This window comes from Mchenga conophoros, linkage group LG10 (genome assembly GCF_057382185.1).
Source record: "Mchenga conophoros isolate Kocher_MC1m ecotype Shallow Benthic linkage group LG10, M_conophoros_male_GT1.1, whole genome shotgun sequence".
Taxonomy (NCBI): domain Eukaryota; kingdom Metazoa; phylum Chordata; class Actinopteri; order Cichliformes; family Cichlidae; genus Mchenga; species Mchenga conophoros.
This window is the reverse complement of record NC_140535.1, coordinates 1,049,659-1,075,364: the sequence shown is the minus strand read 5'-3', so window position 1 is coordinate 1,075,364 and position 25,706 is coordinate 1,049,659. Positions and strand designations below refer to the sequence as shown.

Here is a 25,706-nt window from a genome sequence, read left to right as displayed (position 1 = left end):
GACTGACTCACCTTACCTAAATCCAATAGAGATCTATATCTGTATCTATATGGATGTATTTTTGGCCTTTATTGAATGGGACAGTGAAGAATCGACAGGGAGGGAGAGAGCAAAGGGCAAAGGGCCGTCTGATGTGTTAATGTTTTTTTAATATGGAAGAATGAGACGTCTCAGAGGTCCAGTTGACCCTGAACCACAGGGGTGGCTTTGCAAAGCCAGCGAGCTCGTCCAGGCTGCATGTGGCGTTATCCTTGGACAGTCTTAGGTAATGTGTGGCAGATCTAAAGCATTTACAGGTATAGAATAAAGCGCTGTAAGCATGTGACTGTAAATGGGTGAGTGTGGCTTGTAGTAGAAAAAGCTCTTACATGCTCACTACGAGTAGAAACGCACTATGAAATACTCGTGTCTTTACTTTCCAGTGCACAAAAAGGAAGCATGTGGACTGACTTCTGTTGTGAAGGTAAAATATAGCTGGCTGTGAGTCTGTCACAAAGAGGCTGACCTGCTATGCGGTCAGGGATGTAGACGGGACTGGGACTGGACAGGCGAGCTGGCAGCGTCATGCTCTGCAGAGCCGGAGTGCTGGGCTTGCTGGTGTCCTGACTGTGGCCCTTGTCGGTCTGCGTGTAACTGTCTCTGCTGCCTGTCTTTGAGTGTCCTGCAGTCATCGGTGTAGAAGGAAGGACCGGGGAGGGAGACGACGACATCGACTCCGTCCTGAGAGACTCCATGCGAAACTCGGGACCGAGCAGAACCCCTGGAGGAACATGAGAACAAGTGCTCCTCAGAATGAAGTCATGTACATGAAATAGTCACATGGGCTAAAACCTCTGCACCGACTGCTGCTTCTTACCCAGACTGCCCTTCCAACTCGTGTCCTTACGTTCTTCAGTGATTGGAGAGCTACTCAGTCCCAAGTTGTGAGAGAGCAATCCAGAACCACCCGTGTTGGAGATGGACATCAAGGACTTGGAGGGCCTCATGGCAGATGGTGCATCAGACTTAACAGGCTCCTTCCTAGAGCGCTGGTGAAGCACCTTAATCATGGCGTCCTTCTCAATGATCTGGGCGTGCAGATTCTTTATCCTGGATCAGAGCAGACGCAGCCACAGTTAATGTCTGGCTGTGACTGAAACTAAATCATGGATTGATTTTTAAAATAAGAAATCATTTATCATAAAATTACACTAAAAACAACTTAGCTCGATAGAATAAACACAATATATTGAATTTATATAACGCTTCTCTAGTCTTACTGACCATTAACCCCCTGAGACCCAAACTCTTTCATGCATTTTTAATTTCTCTTTGCTATTTGGGCTGATTGGGGCCTGACGAATGTAAAACAAAGAATTATCTTTTTAACCGATTTTTGTTTCTTAGAAAAATTAGTTCCACCTATGAGGACATTTGATTGCTGTAGCTCAGGAGGCAGAGCAGGTCACCTACTGATCGGTGGTTCGATCCCTGGCTCCTCCAGTCTGCATGCCAAGTATCCCTGGGCAAGATACCAACCCCAAGCTGCTCTCTGATGCGTCCATCGGAGTGTGAATGTCGTTAGAAAAGCACTCAGTTTAGAGTCAGTGCTTGTGAGTATGGGTGTGATTGGGTGAATGTGGCGTGTTGTATAGAGCGCTGCGAGTACTCCGGGAGAGTAGAAAAGCGCTGCATGAGAATCAGTCCATTTACATTTGTTTTACACAGCAGTGGCAGGATAACGTCCTCGTAAGTGGATCTCAGGCCCTTGTAGAGCAAAATTTAGTATTGTGGTCTAGACAACCCAAACTGTGAAGTCCACATGTGGACGCAGGTCCAAGAGGGTAAAAGACACAAACCGCTGAGAAAGTTAACAAACAGCAGAATAAAGAATGAGCTTGATTACATACAAGATACAAAAACAAGTGCAGCCTGAATATAATACGATGGCTTCAATCTACGATGAAAGCAGGTACCGTGGTATGAAGTGGTAACACTTTTCTATACCCGAATGCTTTCACACCACAAACACAGCTCTGCACAGAAGCAGCCCATGACGCTCTCTCCATCTGTTTGCACACCCTGACATAATCAAACAGCCCTTTGCAGAGGAGCAGTTTACCTGCTTTCCATGTCCAGACAGCGCCGATTGGCCATCAGAATCTCCTCCTCTTCCTTCTGGATTCGAGCCTCCACTGATGTGTCGTAGCTGCTGCTAGGAGAGTGGCTGATCATCGTAGCAGACGTATCCCTGCACAAACAAGGACAGGAGTGGCTCACACCCATCCTGGGGTTTCTCTTAAACAGACTGTTGGTCCTTATTGTTCCGAGGATGACGACTGGATGATCGCATCAGGAAAACAATGACAGCCACCTCTCAGGTGAGCAGCAACCTTCTTTGGATAGGAGCTCCAGAACAGGTGTAGAGCTACAGTTTTAGGATGGGCCCTTGTTGGTAATGATGCACACTTTCTCTGTGCAATGGCTTTGGCCATATTGTACCTTCCTCCAACAGGTGCGTAATAGCATGAACTACAGCAGTGATTACACTTCTGACATTTTTAACATCTCAGGCAGATCATATTTAAACATTAAATATTTACTGTTATGTATTTGCTCTGGTTTAACAGCTGCCACAAAGCTACGAAACCAGAGTTTGTTGTTAAAAATGAAACAAAAAGTGAACTAGCAGCTTAAAGTGTGTAACTGCCCCATCAAGCCTGAGGCTCTTATTTCTCTGACAAGAAAACCTCATTTCTGCTGTTCGATACCAAAGAAATTTAAACTTTTACAAATTCTGCCAAAAGCTAAACGTGACTCTGCTCTGCTTCACTTCTGCAGCATCAGGTAATGTTCACGAGTCATGGTTTTCTTCAGTTTGTGATCTACTGCAGAGTATTTATTTATTTTATTTATACATAGATATAAAATATGGATATGTAGTGATAAATGATCATAATTATAGTATTTCTGACTGAGTCAAAATCGAATCAGATCAGACCTTGTGAATCAGAGTTGAATGGGATATAGAAATCACTGATTCCCAGTCACAGCTGATGTTTGGTGGCCACAGACTGAAGGGGCAGCACAGCTGCTGCGCCTCTTGCCCAGAGAAGCTCAGATGGCTGTGAGTTTTGCGGGGCAGCTTTCCTATGGTCCCAGAAAATTGAGAGAAATGTTTTGTCCAAGTGACGTCTTCAGTCTCCGCTAAATGCAGATTTCCCAACCTTATAGTACAGAAACTGACCTCACAGCCCACTGTTCATTCAGTCAGCTGGTTTCAGTCTTTGTGCAAATGTCCTGTTTGTAAGGTGGAAACCTGCAGTCAGCTGAGACTGAAGACGTCACCTGGATGAGCGAGGAAACGTTTCTCCCACTGAAAACGTCCAGATGAACAGAATCAGCCTTTTGGGATTTGCTTACCTGGATGACTGAGCATGCACCACGACACATCTCGTGTTTCAAGATCCTAACAACTAAGACAAGCAATAATGTTGCTGAGAGACCGTATGAAACTACGAAAACCTGAAACATGTACCTCTGAGTAGCAACAGACGCTGCAGCATCCAGGGCGAACTGCCTCATTACACTTTCCTCTAAATACTTCTGCTCCCACTTGGTCATGTCAGCCTCCAGAGCCAGGATCCGTTCCTCCTTCTCCCTCAGGTGTTCCATCAGAGCTGTGGTGTTGTATTCTGACGAGATCACACCGCTGGTTTGAGCACCACCTTGACGCTGGAAGAGATGTATTTGTTTTATTTACACACACACACACACACACACACACACACTCTCTCTCTCTCTCTGCCGGTCAAAGGTTTTAGAAAACCCCAATATTTCCAGTTTTTCATTGAAAATTACACAGTTTAATGTTCCATTGCACTCTGAAATGAAAGCATGGTACAATTCAATTCAATTTTATTTATATAGCGCCATATCACAACAAAAGTCGCCTCAAGACGCTTCATAGATACAGAGAAAAACCCAACAAATAAGCAACTGGAGTGAAAAAATAAATCATGGAATCAGTTTATAGACCAGAGCGTATTTTAAACTTTGACTCATCAGAGTCGCCTCCTTTGGCAGATATAACAGCTGAACACAGCCGTGGCTTCTGTCTGCAACAGAAATCAAATCTTCTCCCATGTCTGCTGCAGACGTTCCATAAACGTGGACCTTGTAGCTGCTTTGCTTTCACTCTTCTGTCCAGTTCATCCCAAACCAGCTCGATGGGGTTTGAGTCTGGAGACTGTGCTGGACACTCCGTGTTTCCAAGCTTGGCACAGTTGGACTGTTTGGGTGATTATCCTGCTGTAGGATGAACCTCTGACTGAGCAGAGGCTCCTGCATGGAGCTGCAGAGGCTCCTGCATGGAGCTGCAGAGGCTCCTGCATGGAGCTGCAGAGGCTCCTGCATGGAGCTGCAGAGGCTCCTGCATGGAGCTGCAGAGGCTCCTGCATGGAGCTGCAGAGGCTCCTGCATGGAGCTGCAGAGGCTCCTGCATGGAGCTGCAGAGTGCTGTGAAGCTGTTCTGGTTCAGGGAGCCTCTCACTCTGTACGAGTCACAGACCCTGGATCAGCAAACAGCCCCAGACCGTCACACTTCCTCCTCCATGTTTGACAGTCGATGCCACACACTGTGGATCCATCCTTCCACCTACTCCACAGCAAAGATCCTGCATGATGAACCGAAGATTTCAAATGTTGATCCATCAGTCCATGAAACCTTCTTCCAGTCTTCAGCAGTCCAATGTTTCATGGCCCAGACGGGCCTCTGTCTTATTCTGATGTCTGGCTTTCTTGCTGCAGCTCGTCCTCTTAAACTTGCAGCTCGAAGTTTCTCCTCACAGCTGAAACTGAGACTTTCTCACTACGACCACTATGAAGCTGCTTGAAGCTGATGTCCTGTGAGCCGCCATCACACAGCTGTTAACTCCCAGGAACGTGTGTCTGAGTCAGTCGTGTCGTTGGGTCTGCAGACCTCTTCCTGTCACAGTTTGAAGGAAGCTGGACTCACTGACGCCTTGACTTTCTTTGCAGTTTCTCTGTAGGACAGACCTACATTTATAAGTGTTACGATGGTCTGTCTTCTACTGTTAATCGCCTTTTTGGAACAGCTGTAGGACTTAGCAGCACCAGCTTTCACGGCTGGATCAACCTCCACTGTTGCAGAGCAGCTTTAAATTGTTAACCTGTTTTTGTTCCCTGAAAAAGGCCATTTTCTGAAATGTGCATTATTTTTCAGTTTTGGGTAACCTTACCTTTTTTTAAACCTCTGGGAGGTCCCCACTTACCTTTTTACCATTTCGAGCTGTTCATTGGATTTGAACAACTTGAACAGAAATAAATAACTGGAAAAACTGGGTTGTTCTAAATCTTTTGACTGCGGGCGGTTTATCCTTCAAGCTCGGGTCCTCTACCAGAGGCCTGGGAGCTTGAGGGTCCTGCGCAGTATCTTAGCTGTTCCCAGGACTGCGCTCTTCTGGACAGAGATCTCCGATGTTGTTCCCGGGATCTGCTGGAGCCACTCGCCTAGCTTGGGAGTCACCGCACCTAGTGCTCCGATTACCACGGGGACCACCGTTACCTTCACCCTCCACATCCTCTCGAGCTCTTCTCTGAGCCCTTGGTATTTCTCCAGCTTCTCGTGTTCCTTCTTCCTGATATTGCTGTCATTGGGAACCGCTACATCGATCACTACGGCCGTCTTCTTCTGTTTGTCTACCACCACTATGTCCGGTTGGTTAGCCAACCAAGATCCTGTGGGTTGGAAGTCCAATCTCGCTCATACTGTATGTGAGGTATGTGTAGATTTAGTATTTAACAGACTTGCTGAAATAAATATATATATATATATATATATATATATATATATATATATATATATATCCTGCACAAAAGCCACCATTGCTCATGACAGCTTCAAGATGTCTCGAGCAAACTTTAAATGCGCCTGTGTGGTATGGGTTACATTTTATTTTAGAAAACTGTACCTGCTGATTCCAGGACCACTTGTAGCTCTTCACAAGCGGTCCTCGGCTCTCGACTAAATATTTTCACTCTTCTTAAGTATTTGTTCTGTATTACAGCGGATAACCAAATAGCATAGTTCACCATTAAACAATTGCTCAATAAGATCTTCATCTTCCAGTCATAAAGGCCATAATAAAGTGGTGACAAATTACCAAGAACTCAGCAGGTGGGATGGTGAGTCAGCACATGTGCTGTGTTACCTGTTGCATACGGAGTGACTCCAGCTCTCTCTCCAGTCTTGTACGAAGTCGGTGTTCAAGCTGTTCTCGCTTCTCACAGGCTGCCTGGAGCTGAGCCAGAGCCTGCTGCATCCTCTCCACCTTCTCCACGTAAACCTGCTTTTTCTTCAGCTGTGCACACACACGCACACACACACACACATTATGTTCCACCACTATTACAACCCTGTAATATTTTAGATTCTCATTCCCTGCATCATTATGCTCACTGCACATTCTGGTCCTCTCAGTGATTTACATGAAACAATTATTCCAATCATATGACATCACTGAATCTCCAAACAAATGTAAATCTGATCGATACACAGCCCATAGCAACAGCAGCTCCTGATCCATCACAGTTTACAGGTTTGTTTGTTGTGTGTGAAGCACAGAAACACAGTGATACGTGTTCTTGCTGCTGGTTGGCTGTAGTGCACAAACCAATGAGAACTAAAATCCAGTCACACTGTGGACATCATCATCATCATCATCAGTATCCAATGTCATAAAAAGCAGAAAAATAGGTGAATGCATGAGCATGTCATAGCAGTGGCTGTGACACTCGTGCTCATGTTAGTATAATGCTAACATGAGTGCAGCTGGCCCCCCTGGAAGCCCACAGTAATAAATTTAAAATTATGAGTTTGCTAAGTTACATATTTATAGAAATGTATTTATTAGGGGTGCAACGATACACAAAATTCACGGTTCGGTTCGATACTTTGGTGTCACGGTTCGATATTTTTTCGATACAAAAAAATGTTCATGCCTTTTTAATTTGTCATTTATTAAAATTATAAATATATATTTTAACACAAAAGTACAGTTTTTGAATTTAACCCTAACCCTTGTGCGTGTTTTTTATTTTGACAGCGAATGCGCACCTGCGGACCACTTATGTGCAGCCCTGGTTATTTAGCTCGTCATATCGCAGCCACAGAAATTCTTTTGTCCATGAAACCATAAAGCTGCACTTTCTTTTTGCCTTATAGTCTGATTTGTCATAACTTCTCCGTTTTGTGGTAAGCTTTTCTTTGGCTGTCACTTCTTCACCCTGACCTGTCTTATTTGGCTCAGCAGAACTGAAATGCTTTTACACACACTCACATAAGCTCAGCGATTCTCTGCGATCAACCTCTCACATGTTTAAGCTGTGGGAGATTTCACTTGTCATGTTTGCATAGTAAGCTAACGATTGATAAGACGATGTCAGAGGAATTGGTGCGCAAATTATCATCACTCACAGATCAGTGCTGTCGCTCTCTATACACAGTTCGCACGATTGCAAAGTGAAAGCAAAAAAACAAGCGCAAATTCAAACGCGACTTCAATATGTCACATATTGACAGTGGCTCACCGATGCCAATGACATAATTACCCAGCTACATTTCTGAAAGAATGCAAAAGCATTGACATATATTTTTCCTACAATAGCCCGACGGGCAGGGAAGAGATAGATTTTGGTAGCTCGACTGAAAAGATCGCTAGCTCCGGGACGTCGGGCTAGCGATTTTGCAAGCCTTGTATCTGATTGAGGAATCACTCATCTTTGGAAAAGAGAGTTTATTACAGAGAAATGTCTCTTTCCAAAATAAAAGCTATACTATCCGCTTCTTCTGGGCTATATTCTCAGCAGCATAAGGAGAATCATGTGCTAACAGCTGTCTAAATGACTCGGCTAAAGTTAGTAGCATGCTTGTTGTTTTTGTCTTTGCACTAGGATGATGTCGGTGTAAATGTGCAGTCATATTCGTTGTGTTCCCACTAGTGCTTTCAGGTTAATCTCGTTGAAATGACCTTAACGCCACAACACGGCAAATCTCCGTTAACGAGCTACCGCCGATCGCCCCGTGCATGGGGCTAGACGGCCAACACGTTAACGAGCTAACTGCGCTAACACACTAGTTCACATCAATGTAATTAAGCATTGCATGGCACATCCAACATACTGTTTTACCTTAGTCCATGACTCGCTTACCTTCAGGGTCATACGTCACATGAAAACCAAAATAATTCCAAACGCCAGATCTGAATGAGGGTGGGGGAGGTGCCCTGCGCTCTTCCTCCTGACGATGCTGTCTGTGTTGAGCGCTCAGTGGATCTGCGCTCGACAGTGCAGCCTAGGCGGAGTAGTCGAACGCAGATTCACTGAGCGCTCAACACAGACAGCATCGTCAGAAGGAAAGTTGATAAAATAAATTACAAATGTTGTATTGTTCGATACATATGCGTACCGAACCGAAAGCACTGTATCGAACGGTTCAATATCGATACGAATATCGTTGCACCCCTAGTATTTATATAAAAAGTGAATTAAAACTGGTAATTGGAGCTGGTTAGTTAGTGAGATCGCTCATTACTCTGACCTGAAGTCACTGCTCTCGTAGGGACGTTTGTGCCCCAGTGGCTGGTGGCTCACACACTGGCCTGGTAGCCATTGATAGTCAACAGCCTGTGATGGGTATGTTTTCTGAATAAAACGTTTAGTGGTGGGCAGACACTCTGCGATTTTTGGCCCATTGTGAGCCGATTTTTCAGTCGTGCGACCGTTTTGGTGATCGGTGAGTTTGGCCTTCATCGTGCGTCGTGTAGTATACGCCGGGTAACGAGAAGCGATTAACACCTCACGACCAGCTCCCGATCATCAATCGCTTGGTCGTGAGGATTTCAAACCGTCGTGAGGGTGTCACCGCAACTGCTCACACTGCGCACGTGCAAAGACATAAACGTCGCCTTTGTAACAGGGACTCAGCCAGCAGAGCCACTCCCTCCACGGTCAGGACCAATAAGATCATGAGCAGCTCCTGACAGGATACAAGATTTATCATTTTGTGCCTGCAAAACTTCTCCTGTTTGAGGTGAATATTTCTCTGTAATGAGGAGCAAACGTTCTGTGGAATTTGTGTGTGAATGTGTGAAAATGGAAAGCGTGCTCCTAAAACGTGTCCAGGGTCAAATGTGAACCTTGTTACTCATTAGATGAGCTCTGAATATTACCAGGCTGTGCTCAGAGTGTGACCTTAACCTGCCACGTTCTCAGAAACTCTTTCGTTTAGCTACACAAGCTTTATAGCTTTTTATGCACCGTGTTTAAGCTACAATTCAATTCAATTCAATTCAATTTTATTTATATAGCGCCAAATCACAACAAAAGTCGCCTCAAGGCGCTTCATAGATACAGAGAAAAACCCAACAATCATATGACCCCCTATGAGCAAGCACTTTGGCGACAGTGGGAAGGAAAAACTCCCTTTTAACAGGAAGAAACCTCCGGCAGAACCAGGCTCAGGGAGGGGCGGCCATCTGCTGCGACCGGTTGGGGTGAGAGAAGGAAGACAGGATAAAGACATGCTGTGGAAGAGAGACAGAGGTTAATAACAGATATGATTCAATGCAGAGAGGTCTATTAATACATAGTGAGTGAGAAAGGTGACTGGAAAGGAAAAACTCAATGCATCATGGGAATCCCCCGGCAGCCTACATCTATTGCAGCATAACAAAGGGAGGATTCAGGGTCACCTGGTCCAGCCCTAACTATATGCTTTAGAAAAAAGGAAAGTTTTAAGCCTAATCTTAAAAGTAGAGATAGTGTCTGTCTCCCGAATCCAAACTGGAAGCTGGTTCCACAGAAGAGGGGCCTGAAAACTGAAGGCTCTCCCTCCCATTCTACTTTTAAATACTCTAGGAACAACAAGTAGGCCTGCAGAGCGAGAGCGGAGCGCTCTAATAGGGTGATATGGTACTACAAGGTCATTAAGATAAGATGGGGCCTGATTATTTAAGACCTTGTATGTGAGGAGCAGGATTTTGAATTCAATTCTGGATTTAACAGGAAGCCAATGAAGGGAAGCCAAAACAGGAGAAATATGCTCTCTCTTTCTAGTCCCTGTCAGGACTCTTGCTGCAGCATTTTGGATTAGCTGAAGGCTTTTCAGTGAGTTTTTTGGACATCCTGATAATAATGAATTACAGTAGTCCAGCCTGGAAGTAATAAATGCATGAACTAGTTTTTCAGCGTCACTCTGAGACAGGATATTTCTAATTTTAGAGATGTTGCGCAAATGGAAGAAAGCAGTCTTACATATTTGTTTAATATGTGCGTTGAAGGACATGTCCTGGTCAAAAATGACTCCAAGGTTCCTCACCGCGTTACTGGAGGCCAAGGTAATGCCATCCAGAGTAAGAATCTGATTAGATACCATATTTCTAAGATTTTCAGGGCCGAGTACAATAACCTCCGTTTTATCTGAATTAAGAAGCAGAAAGTTAGCGGCCATCCAGGTCTTTATGTCTTTAAGACATTCCTGCAGTTTAACTAATTGGTGTGTGTTATCTGGCTTCATGGACAGATAGAGCTGGGTGTCATCTGCATAGCAGTGAAAATGTATGCTATGTCTTCTAATGATACTGCCTAAGGGAAGCATGTATAATGTAAACAGAATTGGTCCTAGCACTGAACCCTGTGGAACTCCATAATTAACCTCAGTGTGTGAAGAGGACTCTCCATTTACATGCACGAATTGGAGTCTATTAGATAGATATGATACAAACCACTGCAGCGCAGTACTTGTAATACCTACAGCATGTTCTAATCGCTCTAATAGGATATTATGATCAACAGTATCGAACGCTGCACTGAGGTCTAGCAGGACAAGCACAGAGATGAGTCCACTGTCAGAGGCCATAAGAAGATCATTTGTAACCTTCACTAAAGCTGTTTCTGTGCTGTGCTGAGCTCTGAAACCTGACTGAAACTCTTCAAATAAACCTCTGCAGATGATCTGTTAGCTGTTTGACAACTACTCTTTCAAGGATTTTTGATATGAAAGGAAGGTTGGAGATTGGCCTATAATTAGCTAAGACTGCTGGGTCTAGAGATGGCTTTTTGAGTAAAGGTTTAACTACAGCCAGCTTGAAGGCCTGTGGTACATAGCCGATTATTAGAGATAGGTTGATCATATTTAAGATCGAAGAATTAATTAATGGCAGGACTTCTTTGAGCAGTTTTGTAGGAATGGGGTCTAAAAGACACGTTGATGGTTTGGAGGAAGTAATTATTGAAGTTAACTCAGAAAGATCAATTGGAGAAAAAGAGTCTAACTTAATATCAATGGTACTAAGAGTAGCTGTAGATAATATTACATCTGTGGGATGATTATTGGTAATTTTTTCTCTAATGATAAAAATTTTATTTGTGAAGAAGTTCATGAAGTCATTACTAGTTAACGTTAAAGGGATGGTTGGCTCAAAAGAGCTCTGACTTTTTGTCAGCCTGGCTACAGTGCTGAAGAGAAACCTAGGGTTGTTCTTATTTTCTTCAATCAGTGATGAATAGTAAGATGTTCTGGCTTTGCGGAGGGCTTTCTTATAAAGCAGCAAACTATTTCTCCAGGCTAAATGATGATCCTCTAGATTTGTGACACGCCATTTCCTCTCCAGATTACGAGTCATCTGCTTTAGGGTACGTGTTTCAGAATTATACCACGGAGTCAGGTACTTCTGATTTGAGGCCTTAGTTTTCACAGGAGCTACAGTATCCAGAGTCGTACGTAGTGAGGAGGTGAAATTATTAACAAGATAATCGACCTCTGTTGGGGTAGCGTTCAGATAGCTGCTTTGCTCTGTGTTGGTACAGGGCATTGGAGATGATAACAGTGGGTGGATTATATTCTTAAACTTAGTTACAGTGCTTTCAGAAAGACATCTACTTTGATAAAGTCTACTCTTCACCGCTGTGTAATCAATTATTGTAAAAGTAAATGTTATCAGGAAATGATCAGACAGGAGAGGGTTTTCAGGAAACACTGTTAAATGTTCAGGTTCGATGCCATATGTTAAAACAAGATCTAGAGTGTGATTAAAGTGGTGGGTGGGTTCTTTTACATTTTGAGAGAAACCAATTGAGTCTAATAACAGATTAAATGCCATGTTGAGGCTGTCATTTTTAGCATCTACATGGATGTTAAAATCACCCACAATAATTATTTTATCTGAGCTCAGAACTAAATTAGATATAAAGTCTGAGAAATCAGACAGAAACTCTGTGTAAGGCCCAGGTGGACGATAGATGATAACAAGTAAGACTGGTTTCTGAGTTTCACAGCTGGGGTGGACAATGTTAAGCATCAGGCTTTCAAATGAATTAAAAGTCTGTCTTGGTCTTTCATTAATTAATAGGCTGGTGTGAAAAATTGCTCCCACACCGCCCCCTCGGCCTGTGCTTCGAGATTTCTGGTAGTTAGAATGGCTCGGGGGTGTTGATTCATTTAAACTAACATAATCATCCTGCTGCAACCAGGTTTCTGTAAGGCAGAGTAAATCAATTTGTTGATCAATTATTAAGTCATGTACTAACAGAGACTTGGAGGAGAGAGACCTAATATTTAATAATCCACATTTCACTGTTTTACTCTTTGGTTCAGATGTGGATACTGTATTGTTCTTTCTTTGTGATTGTTTATGTTTAAGTTGTTTGTTGCTGGTTTTTAGTTTGTTTTTTGTCTTTTTGGAAGCTGACACAGTCTCTATGGAGATGGGTTTTTGGGGGGGTAGCAGGAGGAGAGAAGCTGCAGAGAAGCGTGTAAGACTGCAACTCTGCTTCCTGGTCCCAACTCTGGATAGTCATATTTTGGGGGGTTTAATAAATTTGTCCATATTTCTAGAAATGAGAGCTGCTCCATCCAAAGTGGGATGGATGCCGTCTCTCCTAACAAGACCAGGTTTCCTCCAGAAGGTTTGCCAATTATCTATGAAGCCCACATCGTTTCTGGGACACCACTCAGACAGCCAGCAATTTAAGGAGAACATGCGGCTAAACATGTCACTCCTGGTCTGATTGGGGAGGGGACCAGAGAAAACTACAGAGTCCGACATTGTTTTGGCAAAGTTGCACACCGATTCAATATTGATTTTAGTGACCTCCGATTGGCGTAACCGGGTGTCATTACTGCCGACGTGAATTATGATTTTACTGAATTTACGTTTACCCTTAGCCAGCAGTTTTAAATTTCCTTCAATGTCGCCTGCTCTGGCCCCTGGAAGACAATTGACTATGGTTGCCGGTGTCTCTAGCTTCACATGTCTGAGAACAGAATCGCCAATTACCAGAGTTTGACCCCCGGCGGGTGTGTCGCCGAGTGGGGAAAAACGGTTAGACACATGAACGGGTTGGTGGTGTACCTGGGGCTTCTGTTTAGGACTATGCTTCCTCCTCACCGTGACCCAGCCGCCCTGATTCCCCAGCTGCTTGGGGTCTGCCGGGGAACAGCTAGCGGGGCCTACGCTATTTTCGGCTGCACCAGCTACAGGGGCCTGGCTAGCTACGGGTGAATGAAGGGTGCGAAGCCGAGTCTCCAATTCAGTAATCCTGGCCTCCAGCGCTGCAAATATGCTACATTTGTTACAGATATCATTACTGCTAAAGGAGGCCGAGGAGTAACTAAACATCTGACACAATGAGCAAGAAAGTGCAGGAGGGACAGGTGAAGTAGCCATGGTGCTAATGAGTCGGCTACGAGCTAAGCTAAGCTAGCGAGACAGTACAGAGACAGTGAGTGAATACTTTGGCTATAAATTAGGTAGTGAGTACACAGAAAGTGTGCTTCGGAGGAAGCACGTGAAGATTATACTATGAAAGAAGAATGTATTTAAAAGTTGTTAATTAAATCGCTAAGCAAATAAGCTACTCAGAAACACCACCGTGTTTGAGCAGGAACAGGAAGTGATACTCTACCACAGAGCGAGCGAACACCAAGTGACAGCGCCACCAGCTTAGTAAACCTATCAGGAACAGATCAGTTACATCTGTAGGCTGATCCATTTCATCAATAGAAATAATTCCACTCTGATCGGCATAGAAACTCATTCCCAGAGGACAATCCTAACGTTTACATTTATAAATGACAAACTGCGTCTGCCACATCAGAAGCAAACAGGAACATCAGTCTGTACATTTATTTATCTCCTCGCACTGATCTAATGGCAACGTGAAGGATTTCCTGTAGAAGCTGTGCCTCATTGTACTCTTGGAGTTGTTTTTCTCAGAAAGTAATTAAAGGCTGATCTGCACCACTAAACTTACATGTCATATGTGTGTGTTGTTAAGTGTGTAATCTTCATACACAGCCCTAGAAAAGTGTTTACTCAACATCTATAAATGTAATGCGTCTAAGTCAATGAAAGCAGCGTAGTCAAAAAGGCCACACCTCCTCCTCCAACTTGACGACTTTGGCCTGGGCGTTGTTCAGCGCCTGGTCTCTGATCTCGATGTGCCTTCTCTGGTCCTCCGTGGTCGAGCGCAGTGCGTTCAGCTCCATCTCCAGCTTCTCCTTCTCACGCAGCGTCTCTTTGTCTGAGCGCACAGAAGGACATGAAACACTGAACACTGTCCTCACCACAGCAGACCTCAGATACACACTCAATGACACATAAATGACTGACAGTTAACATTTGATGCCACACTAAACACAATTATGTCAAACATGGATCAGCCCAACATCTTATGTACATTTTATATTTGTATAATCTTATATAAAATGATAACTCGTTGTAATTATCACTTTCTTTCTTTGTTATGACAAGAAAACCATCCAGCTTAAGATAAACTCCTGACATGATACGACTGGTTAGAGCGTGCACTGTCCTCTGATCAGCTGAACTCTGTTTCACAGCTTCACCAAGTGAGGCGACAGCACTGAAGTTTCCAGAAGCTTCCTTATGAGTGATCGTTGGTGTTGTTGCTATGATGATCACACGAACTTTAAGGATGCACCGTCAAGCACTGAGAAAACGCAACATGTGAGTCAAACGCAACATGTGAGTCTAACGAACACGTTCAAGCGTCCACTAGAAACGTAGTCAGTGAGCGCCAGGCTCCAAGCGCACATCTGTCAGCTGACAGTGTTTGCTGGCTCGTCCACAGAGAAACCCAACAAACCCGAGTAAAGTGAACAGGAGTCACTACTTTTGCACGTCCGTCGTTGTCTCTGTGTTCGGATACGCCCCAACCGAGGCAGGCACAGCAATAGCAAGCCCCTCCCACAGATAAGGGGCTGATTCAGTACAGCATGAAAGGGACGGTTTCACAACAAAACAGGAACAACACACATTTCTCAACTTCACACAAAGGAGTGATGTCAGTGTATTTGTCAGAAAGAAAGGCTCGACACACTTTGATATGAACCCTGTCAGCGCGAAACCTGACAGGTCTCAGACAAACGCGCTTTAAATGAAGTCCACATAACGTCCCAAACAAGAATAATAACACTTTACACACAAACTGCTTCCTGACAGTTAGACAACCGATAAAATGAGGAAGGTTCACAGAATTTGTGAGGCTGTCTCTGATGTGCCAGGTTGAATTTCACAGTTTGTATCATGTTCTTAATTATTTTGAAGTTAATTGTGAGTCCAGAAACCCCAAAAGTAAAAAACAAAATAAAAACTTAGCAGGTCGAGTTTCTGCCCCGAATAATCACCTCGCTCTACTTTTTAATATCCAAACAGGGAACGCCGGGAATGCTGTAACAGTTCTGAGACTTTCAGCACTGTGTGCTGTGATTCTTGTGCTGCCTGTTAATCATCTCAGCTGGAGTAGACTGGACCTCTTTTATTTAATGCGAGTCCTTTATGAGATGATTGAAGGTGGCTGCCATTAAAACCTGGTGACTTGCAGCATTGCCGTGTGAGCTCCATGGACTGCTAAAGATAATGTCGAATGAGTGAAAGCTGAGTGTGTTTGTGGCACCGATGAAGTGTAAAACACTGCTTTCACATCGGGGACATGCTGATGGTTTGACCACCAGCGAGTAGGGATGGGTATCGTTTAGGTTTTATCCGATACCGGTGCCAAATCGGTACTTTTGAAACGGTGCCGGTGCTCAAACGGTGCTCAAACCGGTGCTTAAAGAATGGAGAACACAAAATTGGTCCAAAAACCTCTCATGTTCAGCTGTTTTTTGTAAAAAGATAACAATGTTAGCCTTTTCTGCAGCTATGGGGCATATATGGTATCACTGTTGGCTGGAAGCAGTGCTTAAACAATGGAAAAAACACCAACTTTGTCCTAAACCTCTCATGTTTAACTGTTTTCCACTTTTTCTTTGGTCATTTTAGCCTTTTTGTCCAGGGTGAAGGGAGTATCTGCCATCAAACAAGAAGACAGCCGCATGTAGCTATGATGATGTTTGCTAGTTCACCTTACATGCATTAATGTAATAACGTGGTTAGCCTACTCAACGTAAATTAGCTACTCACGCAGAGAAGAACGGCTGCTGCTGCATCATCATCCTCATCATTTCTGCTACACTGGCAGGGCTAGGGGCCAGGACTCTCCTCTTCATGTTTTTGGGGGATGTTGCATAACAGGCAACCCACCCGCAGTAGATGTGCTCGGTGTGAGGTCTCGCAGCAAGCTATCAAATACGGCGCATTTCTGGGCTTTTAAAAAAAACGCTATGCGTCGCCAGGTGTTTCATCGGATTCTTGGTGTTACCTCCTTTGACAGTATCACAGTATCAGCTTAAAGCACTTGTTGCTGCTGAGTTTGCATCTTTTGCTGTGAAGTACAGCCAGACTTTTGACCGCTTCGCCTTGGACATTTTTAATCTGTAGCTCTGCTCTAACAGAACGTACGTACCTGGCCCCGCCTACTATCCTTGGAAACGTAAAATGATTGGCTAGAATCTAAAGTGTATCACAGCTCAGGAAAAAAAAGCACCGAAATAAAGCACCGAAATGTGCGCTGCTTTTCGGTCTGGTTACTACCGTTTATGTCAGAACACCGGTACCCATCCCTACCAGCGAGGGTCCGCAGGTTACGGCCCTTCATTTGGACTGTTTAATGAAAAAACTTACTGATACAGGTTGATGACAGAAAATAATCTGAGAGGCTCACCTACATAGAACAGCTGAGTGTCAGACACAGTCTGTCCAGCTCAACAAGCAAGTCGTCCCGACATAAAAGAGTTGACAAAACTATTGTCTGCTTAGTTTCCATGTGGACACCAACAGGCAACAGTGATGTGCATCATCCTCTAATAGCCTGCATTCTGCTGACAGGTGTTATATTAGAAAATAATAATAATAACTCGTCATTATTCCTCAGGAAGGTTGTTGGTTTGATGCTGTCTATGTGTGGCACTTACTCTGTGTCAGGAGCTGGGAGATGGTTTTGCGGTTGTCCTCCGAGCCGTCACACTCCTTAGCAGCGAGCTGCTTATTAGCGGTTTCCATGCGCTCTTAAAAACAACAGCACATAACACAAAATCTTGGTGCCTGGGTATACACACATACAGCACAATGCATTTCAATGACACTGGTATGGCGTTATCATTGTGCCTCTATTCTGAGCGCATGTAAAAAACCAAAAGAAAAAAACCAACAACACGCAAAAAATTATTTGGAGGGAAGAAAAGTTTAATGTCTCAATGCAAGAAATGTATTCCAGTTAGGGCTGGGCCATATCATACCGTCCACGGTAATACCGGTGTAATGTTGGGCAACGATAAGAAAATGAAATATGGCGATAGAGTATGGGTAAAACGCACATGCGCAGTGCCTTTGTTTACCTACGCACATGGAAGGAAAAAGCATGGCGGCGACGGAGAATAAGAAGGGCGAAAGTGGATCGTTGAATGAAACGATGAACCTGAACTGGTTTGTAAAAATGCTGCAGCTTCACTGGTGGAACTGGTTTAGCTTTGGTCCGTCAGATACACAACAAAGCACTATTTTTGGTAGCGCATGCTAGCGGGCCGTCGTTATTACCGTGTTGTTTGGAAAATACGGCGCACTTAAAATCAATCCTTTGATTTCTCTGAAAGTCGACAGAGCCCCTTATAATCCCGTGTGCCTTATGTATGAACTCTGGTCGTGTTTACTGACCTCGAAACGATTTTATGTGCACGGCGCTCGAAAATCTGTCAAATGTTTCAGTACGACTTTGCTGAGCTACGAAGCCGCACCGCTCGATGGATTGTGGGAGCATTACGGCTATCGTAGGCGGAGCCTCGCGGAGTGATACGTACTGTGCTTCAACATAATGTTACCGTATTGTGTGTGTATAACCTCTTTTTAAGTTGTGTGGATGTTATACATGGTTATGCTGAGGATATGTCGGCCAGTTTCCACTGGAAATGCCTTTTGGTTAAACTGTCAATGCACTGTTACATTTTTACATAACTTTAATGCACATAAAAAACAGCTGCTTGTTTAAGTGAAAATATATTAGTATAGTGTCAATTATATCGTCAGTTATATCGTTATCGCAAATTTTCAAATGTATATCGTGATAAATATTTTTGGTCATGTCACCCTGCCCTAATTCCAGTGTTTGCTATTATCCACACACACAATAACAGCCGCTCTCGCTCAGTTGTTGGTATTTGCGCTTGCTCAGATCTCTGCTCCCTGCACGCTCAACTCTCCGTACACCGTCATAAGTGTGCCACAAAACCAACCAATTACAGACTTGGATGCAAATATTCTGATTGGCTGTAACGGTCTCCAATCAGCTCGCTAGCTACTGCATTCTGGAAACACTGTCCAGAATGTAGCTAAATCCATTTTCGGTTAGGATGTTTCATTATTTAATTTTAAAATATATAAGGTTACATGGAGATATAAAAATTTGTTTATAGGCAATTCTTCTAGAGTTAAATAGTGGGGAAGGAAATGCAGGAGACTGACAAAACACAAATATGCCCAAAACACCAAATTCGCCCGAGACATAAACAACTCATCAGCAAAAGCTAGCAATGTTGCAACGCAAGCTAACACGAACCCTGGAGCCCCGAATGATTTGGTGAGCGCTACAGAATCACTCAGGTCGGAACTGAAAGAGGATCACGACAGTCTACAAAAGGATATTAATTCTCTACACCAAGAAATGGGCAACAAACTGGACAAAACAACTGAAGAAATGAAAGGAGTATCAGAGAGAGTGGCCACAGGTGGGGAAATGAGGGCGCGACTGTGGAGCTGAGCGGAGCGCTCACCGTATTCAAAACAAGCTGATCGAGGAGGGACAGTACCTGACTTTTTGGAGTTGGGGAAGAAGAGGAAGGGACGTTTTCAAACACCCTACACAAGAATATGAATCCACTGAGAGGACCAGGCCGTGTATACAGCACCGCACATGAAGCCAGCCTCAAGCTGCACAGTTTTGATTACTTCTCCACTCGGTGAGCGCTTCGCTCAGCTCCACAGTCGGCATTTTTGCCACCATTGCTATACAACACGCAATGTCACAGCCGCTTCAATTCATTAGAAGAGAGAAGCGGCACCAACAGCAGGAGTAAAGGCAGTGGACAATTAGGATCCTCTCCTTATGGAAGAGACAGGACACAGGTGATATTTCTACATGAAACATGTCAAAAAGGTTTGGATATACAAATTCCATCTTCAGCTCACATAAGAATAGCAGGAGAGGAGGTGCAACTACCCTGATATCAAGCAATGTTAATGTTGAAAAGATTGAGGAAGATGAGGATCAAGAAGGCAGATATGCAACTGCGAAAGGAAAGAGTGTCACAGTAGCTCGTGTGTATGCACCTCCAGAGGGGGACACACATTTGACAAGATTACCACCAAGTGTGACGGAAATTCCTGATGTGGACTGGAATACGACTTTAACAATATCGAGGACACAACAAGCTTTAAACAAAATAGAGAAATAATAAATCATTCTTATAAAAGAGACGGGGCTCTGCAGAGGGACGCACACCCACCAAAGCATGGTGGTGGCAGTAAAATGGGAACAGCAGACATATCTGACCATAATGCTATTTATTTAACTATGCATCAAAATAAACAGACGAACATTATGGAAAATGGCGTGTTTAACAAAAAAAAAGAAATCCAGGACTGCAGAGAGAACAGACAATAACATAGGACACAGTTAAGGTAGCAAAATGTCAAAATTTCTACACTGCTTTAAAACTCAGCATGACCCGTCTGAACTGGTGGATGAAAAAGAAATTGTAGATTATTTTGCTGGATTAGACGTCCCCTCTGTAGGAACCTTTCCAGTGACACCTTAACCTCACTGATCACTAAAGCAAAGCGTTATAAGGCTGTACCATTCGTTTGGCTACCCCAGTGAATGGTACAGCTAGCCCCCCTTTACTGGATTCATCTGTCCTTTTGGGGACAGATCCAAGTCCATCCAACCGATCCCGTATTTCTGTAAACGCTGGGAGCTGAGACGGGGTACAGCTGTTACAGGTCATCATTACATTTGAAGTCATTTGAGGAATGTTGGTCATGTTCTTCACTGTTTCTCACCTCTGAGGTCTCTGTTGAAGTCGTGCAGCCGGCGCACCTCCAGCTCCAACTTGTTCCTCATAGTTTTCTCCAGGGCCTCCCTCTTGGAGGAAGACTTTGCCAGGTTTTCATAGGCCTCTGAGACCAGCTGGATCTCCATTTCCAGCTGTTCACAGATACAGAAAGAGTGAAACTGTATACCAGTTACTGGTCCAAACTGGCCTTACCAACAACACCACTGTTCTATTGTCTGTTAGCGCTTTGAAACACATTTCAACCAAACTGTTCAGGAACGCATGAAGAAAACAGATTATAACCAAAAACATCTTCTTCTTCACACAGTGCTGCACTTGTCTTGCTGTTAGGCTGAACGTGTCAGCATCAGGTTTGAAGGAGTACTCTGGTTTCAAACAGGTCAAAGGTCATGTTGAACACTAACATCTGAAACTTAGTGGGCAACACTGTCTGCACATGTATCTAAACAGATGACTGCTAAACTTCTTACCTTGTGTAATTTAGTGACTTTCTCGCGACAGGACTCCATTTCCTGCCTCAACATCCTGTTTTCGTCTGTCAGTGTATCTACCATCTGCTGGGCACGGGCCATCATTGCAAAGGGCTCCCCCTGCAGGTGAGTGTAGGACTGTGAAAGGGGGAAAGGTCCAGAATGGACCGACAGCTGCGGTTGGGAAGGTCCTTGGAATGGCGGCTGCTGCTGCTGATGATGATGATGCTGCTGCTGCTGCTGCTGATGATGATGATGATGATACAGATGGGGAGGCTGCTGCTGCTGATGATGATGGTGCATCCTTGGTGTGGAGCCATAGGGATCTGGACAAAAACCATGACTCCTCTGTGGTGGGTGAAGCGACCCTGAGGTAAAAGACTCTGCCAACTGGTGGGAGCCGGTACTATGTGGACTACGAGGGACCGCCGTGAGTAAGGGCTCTCCCTGGTTCTGGGGTTGCTGATGAGGGAAGGAAGGATGAGAGGAGTGGGAGGCACTAAGGATGTTGCTAAGGATTGAGGACTGAGTGCGCGATAAAGAGCCCACTGAGGTGACAGAGGAGGTGGGACTGTGCTGTTGAAGGGGTCGCTGGGTGTGAACTAAGCCTTCCTTACTGGACCTGCAGAAAGCATGGTTACACATCTGTAAGTCAGTTGTTTTTGCACACTGTTGAACATTTATTAGCATACAGTTCGCTGAAACAGACACAGCATGTGTCCACAGCTATTTTATTGACCTTTTTTTCATTTTCATTTGAGCCCAAATGATTTGCTCCAATCACATTTTAACAGTAAACAAACAGTAAACAAACAGCGCCTTTCTAGTCTAGCTGACCACACAAAAGCTCACATTTAACCTGTGTCACTCACACACACACACACACACACACACACACACACACACACACACACACACACACCTGCCATGTTTGCAGCAGCAGAAAGTCCCCACAGTCACACACAGAGGTAGAAACATGTTGCTGTTTAAGGCTACAGGACGAATTCACTGCATTGAGATTTGTGGTTGAGACCGTTTCTTCTTTGTAAGTGAGCAAACTTCAAATTTCAGCAGGAGGTCAAATAATAATTTCCCCCAGCATGCACACTAGTTGCATTTACATACAGACTAAGGCTTTTTATCACGTGTCCTGTCTGATTCATTGGTTTGTCTGCTTGGGTGATGTGTGACTTGTTTCTGAGTAACATGGGAACACACCAGCTTCAGCTGAGTTTGTTCAGAAAATATCTTTTGTCTTCAAAGGAATGACATCAGACCACAGCAGGTCATGTCGTAGCACGTCCTGCCCTGACAATTAAAATCTGGTTGTATTCATGACTGTTTAAATCCAGTTTGCTCTGAGGTAAGTGCTAAACAGGCCCAACAGGATCCGTCTTTGCATCCAAGAAACCAGGGTCGGTTTTTGTTTTTCTACCTTCTGCTTGGAGAATTTTTACCCCGATGAAAACTAAAATCTTGTTTTTTACCGGCTGATAATTGTTTATTTGACTTTAGTTTAGCCGTGGAATTGAAAGCACAGCTGCATGGTTAGCATAGGAGTGCTGAATAATCCCAAACTAGAGGTTTCTGATCCATTTAACAGCTGAGTAGAGTGTTGTGCTAAAGGAAGGAAGGAAGGAAGGACTCGGATAGAGGTAGAGACAAAGTGTATGAATGCACACATACAAACACACACAGGCTCAGAGGATTGGGACGCTCATCTGTAACCGGAAGGTTGCCGGTTCAATCCCCAGCTCTCTCTGTCCTGCTTGTTGTGTCCTTGGGCAAGACTCTTCACCTACCGCCTGCTGGTGTTGGCCAGAGGGGCCGATGGCACAATATGGCAGCCTGGCTTCTGTCAGTCTGCCCCAGGGCAGCTGTGGCTACAACTGTAGCTGCCTCCACCAGTGTGTGAATGTGAGAGTGGAATTGTAAAGCGCTTTGGGTGCCTTATTATTTTTACTTCTAATTTATTTGTTGAACACACTAAGTGATAACTCAGTGTAAGCTGAGAAAAGTAAATCAGTCTCAGCTCATCAATATTTCTGGGACGTCTTGATCAACGGACGCCGCAGCTCCACGCTTTGAAGCTGCCATTCCCAAACCTAAAACGGATCTTTCTCCAATCATTCTGGTGCTGACTGACATGGGAGTCCTAGGCCACGGTCCTCGTGGACTGCTGCCTTCGCATGCTTCTGTAAAAACTCCCTCCACCATGCTACACAATTGGGTTGTGTAAACGGCCTGTATTTATATAGCGCTTTACTAGTCCCTAAGGACCCCAAAGCGCTTTACATATCCAGTCACACACACATTCACACACTGGTGATGGCAGCTACATTGTAGCCACAGCCACCCTGGGGCACTGACAGAGGCGAGGCTGCCGGACACTGGCGCCACCGGGCCCTCTGACCACCAGTAGGCAACGGGTGAAGCGTCTTGCCCAAGGACACAACGACCGAGACTGTCCGAGCCGGGGCTCGAACCGGCAACCTTCCGATTACAAGGCGAACTCCCAACTCTTGAGCCACGAGTATAAGGTAGTATTAGGATATTTTGGTGTACTTTTATTTTTTCTCTAGTTGTTTGCCGAAAGATTAAACTTGTGTTTGAGCTGTAAACAGCACAGAGTCACAGCAGAGCTGGAGAACACCGAGGTTTTTGATGAACAAGGAAAAGACCACTTGTCACTTTTTAAGATCCGGGAATGGTTCAACAACCAATACTTTAACCAATACTACACCTTTATTGGAATAGTAACTACTGTAGAAGTCTGTTTTCCAGCCTACTGAACACAAGTGTGCTGAAAGTTGTAGCTCATTCGTATTTTCCTATAACTGCGTGAGGGCGTGCTCCTTACCTGAACGAGCCGTACTCTGGTGGGGGTTGGTATCGGACATGAGGCACTTCCCTCGAGTGTTCCCTTCCTCTTTGCTCCTGGTAAAAATGGCCTCCCGACTCCTGCTGCTTGGTAGGAGAACCCATACCTTTGAATGGGTAGTCAGGAGGTGGGCCACGATGCTGCGTCTTGTATAAGTCACCAGCTGGCCCTGGAGGGGGCAGCTGGGGAGAAAGTGGGGCGCTAGTGACAGGAGCGTGAGCTTTCACGCCACTGGTGGCCAATGAGAGCTGCATAAGTCGCTCACTAAGCGACCGAACGTGTCCTTGCTTCAGGTCCTTCAGCCCATCGTCCTGGTGGACCTTCCCCATGCCGCTAACTCGCTGCACCGTGGGGCGCCCCTCAGTGCGCACCTTGGCGCTGTTCACCCCTGTGACATAGAAGGCGGCGCCCACAGACGCTTGTAGAGGAGGCTGCTGGGCCTGGTTATTCTGCTGTTGAGGTTGAGGAGGGGGGCCGTGGCCCCGAAAATATTGCGACTGCACTTTGGCCTCTTCATATGTAGGGAGGTCTTCAGAGTTTGGACACTGTCCTTGGCTGCTCCCTCCTCCGCTACTACCTCCTCCCCCTCCCCCTCCACTACTCCCACCTCCTCCTCCGGTTCTGGAGGAGCCCAGCTTCTCCAGGCCGCTGTCTGTCTGCAACTCCTGTCCCTGTGGCTCCTGCCGGGCAATGTGGGGGCTCATGGAATGATCATCAGATGGCCCAACCTGTCCCTGCACCGAGTATCCTCCTCCCCCTCCTGTTCCACCACTTCCTCCTCCACCTTGTTGTTGCTGGAGCACATAATTCCGGTTCATTTGTTCCTGTAAGAGACGCTGCAGGACTGTGCTGCCGCCGCCTCCTACACTACTGCTGCTGTTGGAGGACTCCTCGGCTGCGGCCCTCATCTCCACCTCGCGCTGGCCACAAACCTCGTGGAAGGATAAGCTTCGCCCACGGTCGATATTCCCTGAGAGGAGAAGGGAAAGTGCCACAGTGAGTACAGACAGGAATGAGTTTAGTGGGTCAAGAGATCGACAGTCAAAGAAAGAGAAAGTAAAGTTGATACGAGAGGAAAGAAATAACGTTCAGGTCAGACAGGAACAGGAAGCATCCATCACCACCACTGCCCCGCGCAAACAACAGAACACAAGTGGAGGAGGAACAATTCCTGAAAAACATTAGAAACCATTCACCCAAGCCCTCAACCCCCGATCACACGCTCAACTAAGGAGTTAAAACCACAGAAAGAAGACGGCGGCGGCCGTTGGGCATTTAACTGTAAACACTGTAAGAGTAACACTGTTACTGTTCACGTGCCCGTCTCAATAAGACACACAGGTCATTCTCCAATCAACGAGGGCTTTCTGCTCAAACTTATTTGCATTACAATTTCATGGTGCAAACGTTGAACAACAAGCTGTGAATGATTTGCTTTCAGATTTCATGCTGGATTGAGCAAATATGACAAATCTTCACACAAAAACAAAAATATCAGTAGACAGACCCGTTCAAATACAACACAATTCTAGAAACACTAGTTATAACTTGGAAAATAATCATTATGTGGATATTTTTTATATTTTCAAACCCTGGGTCACGTCCAAAGTCTTCAATTTGCCTGAAGGTGATATGATCCAAAGTTTGGATGATTCCTATGAAAAACTTCTATACGTTTTTTTATTCATTTATTTTTAAGTTTAAAAAATGCCATTAAAAATGCAACAATTGCAGATATAAAGTGATATAAAAGGGTTTAAACTGCAAATGGCACAGGGTATTTGCTACCTTTCCTTGTCATTGTAAAGATTCTGAAAACAGTTTC

The 25,706-nt window shown here is 44.7% G+C and overlaps 1 protein-coding gene across 10 annotated transcripts in view; it reads right to left on the bottom strand.

Annotated features, from left to right (window-relative positions):
- amot (angiomotin) overlaps positions 1 to 25,706 on the bottom strand; it is a 43,477-nt gene that overhangs the window by 6,621 nt on the left and 11,150 nt on the right. For 9 of the 10 annotated variants that reach the window (XM_085288047.1, XM_085288041.1, XM_085288042.1 and 6 more), the window contains 10 exons: positions 23,861 to 24,851; positions 21,001 to 21,622; positions 20,517 to 20,661; positions 17,378 to 17,470; positions 14,438 to 14,583; positions 6,213 to 6,362; positions 3,518 to 3,714; positions 2,102 to 2,230; positions 857 to 1,089; positions 506 to 760 (listed from right to left, as the gene is read on the bottom strand). In XM_085288047.1, the coding sequence (XP_085144173.1) occupies positions 506 to 760; positions 857 to 1,089; positions 2,102 to 2,230; positions 3,518 to 3,714; positions 6,213 to 6,362; positions 14,438 to 14,583; positions 17,378 to 17,470; positions 20,517 to 20,661; positions 21,001 to 21,622; positions 23,861 to 24,789 (2,899 nt within the window). In that variant the 5' untranslated portion in view covers positions 24,790 to 24,851. Of the gene's footprint in view, positions 1 to 505; positions 761 to 856; positions 2,231 to 3,517; positions 3,715 to 6,212; positions 6,363 to 14,437; positions 14,584 to 17,377; positions 17,471 to 20,516; positions 20,662 to 21,000; positions 21,623 to 23,860; positions 24,852 to 25,706 lie in introns of those variants that run through there. The other variant, XM_085288049.1, reaches the window with a different exon arrangement.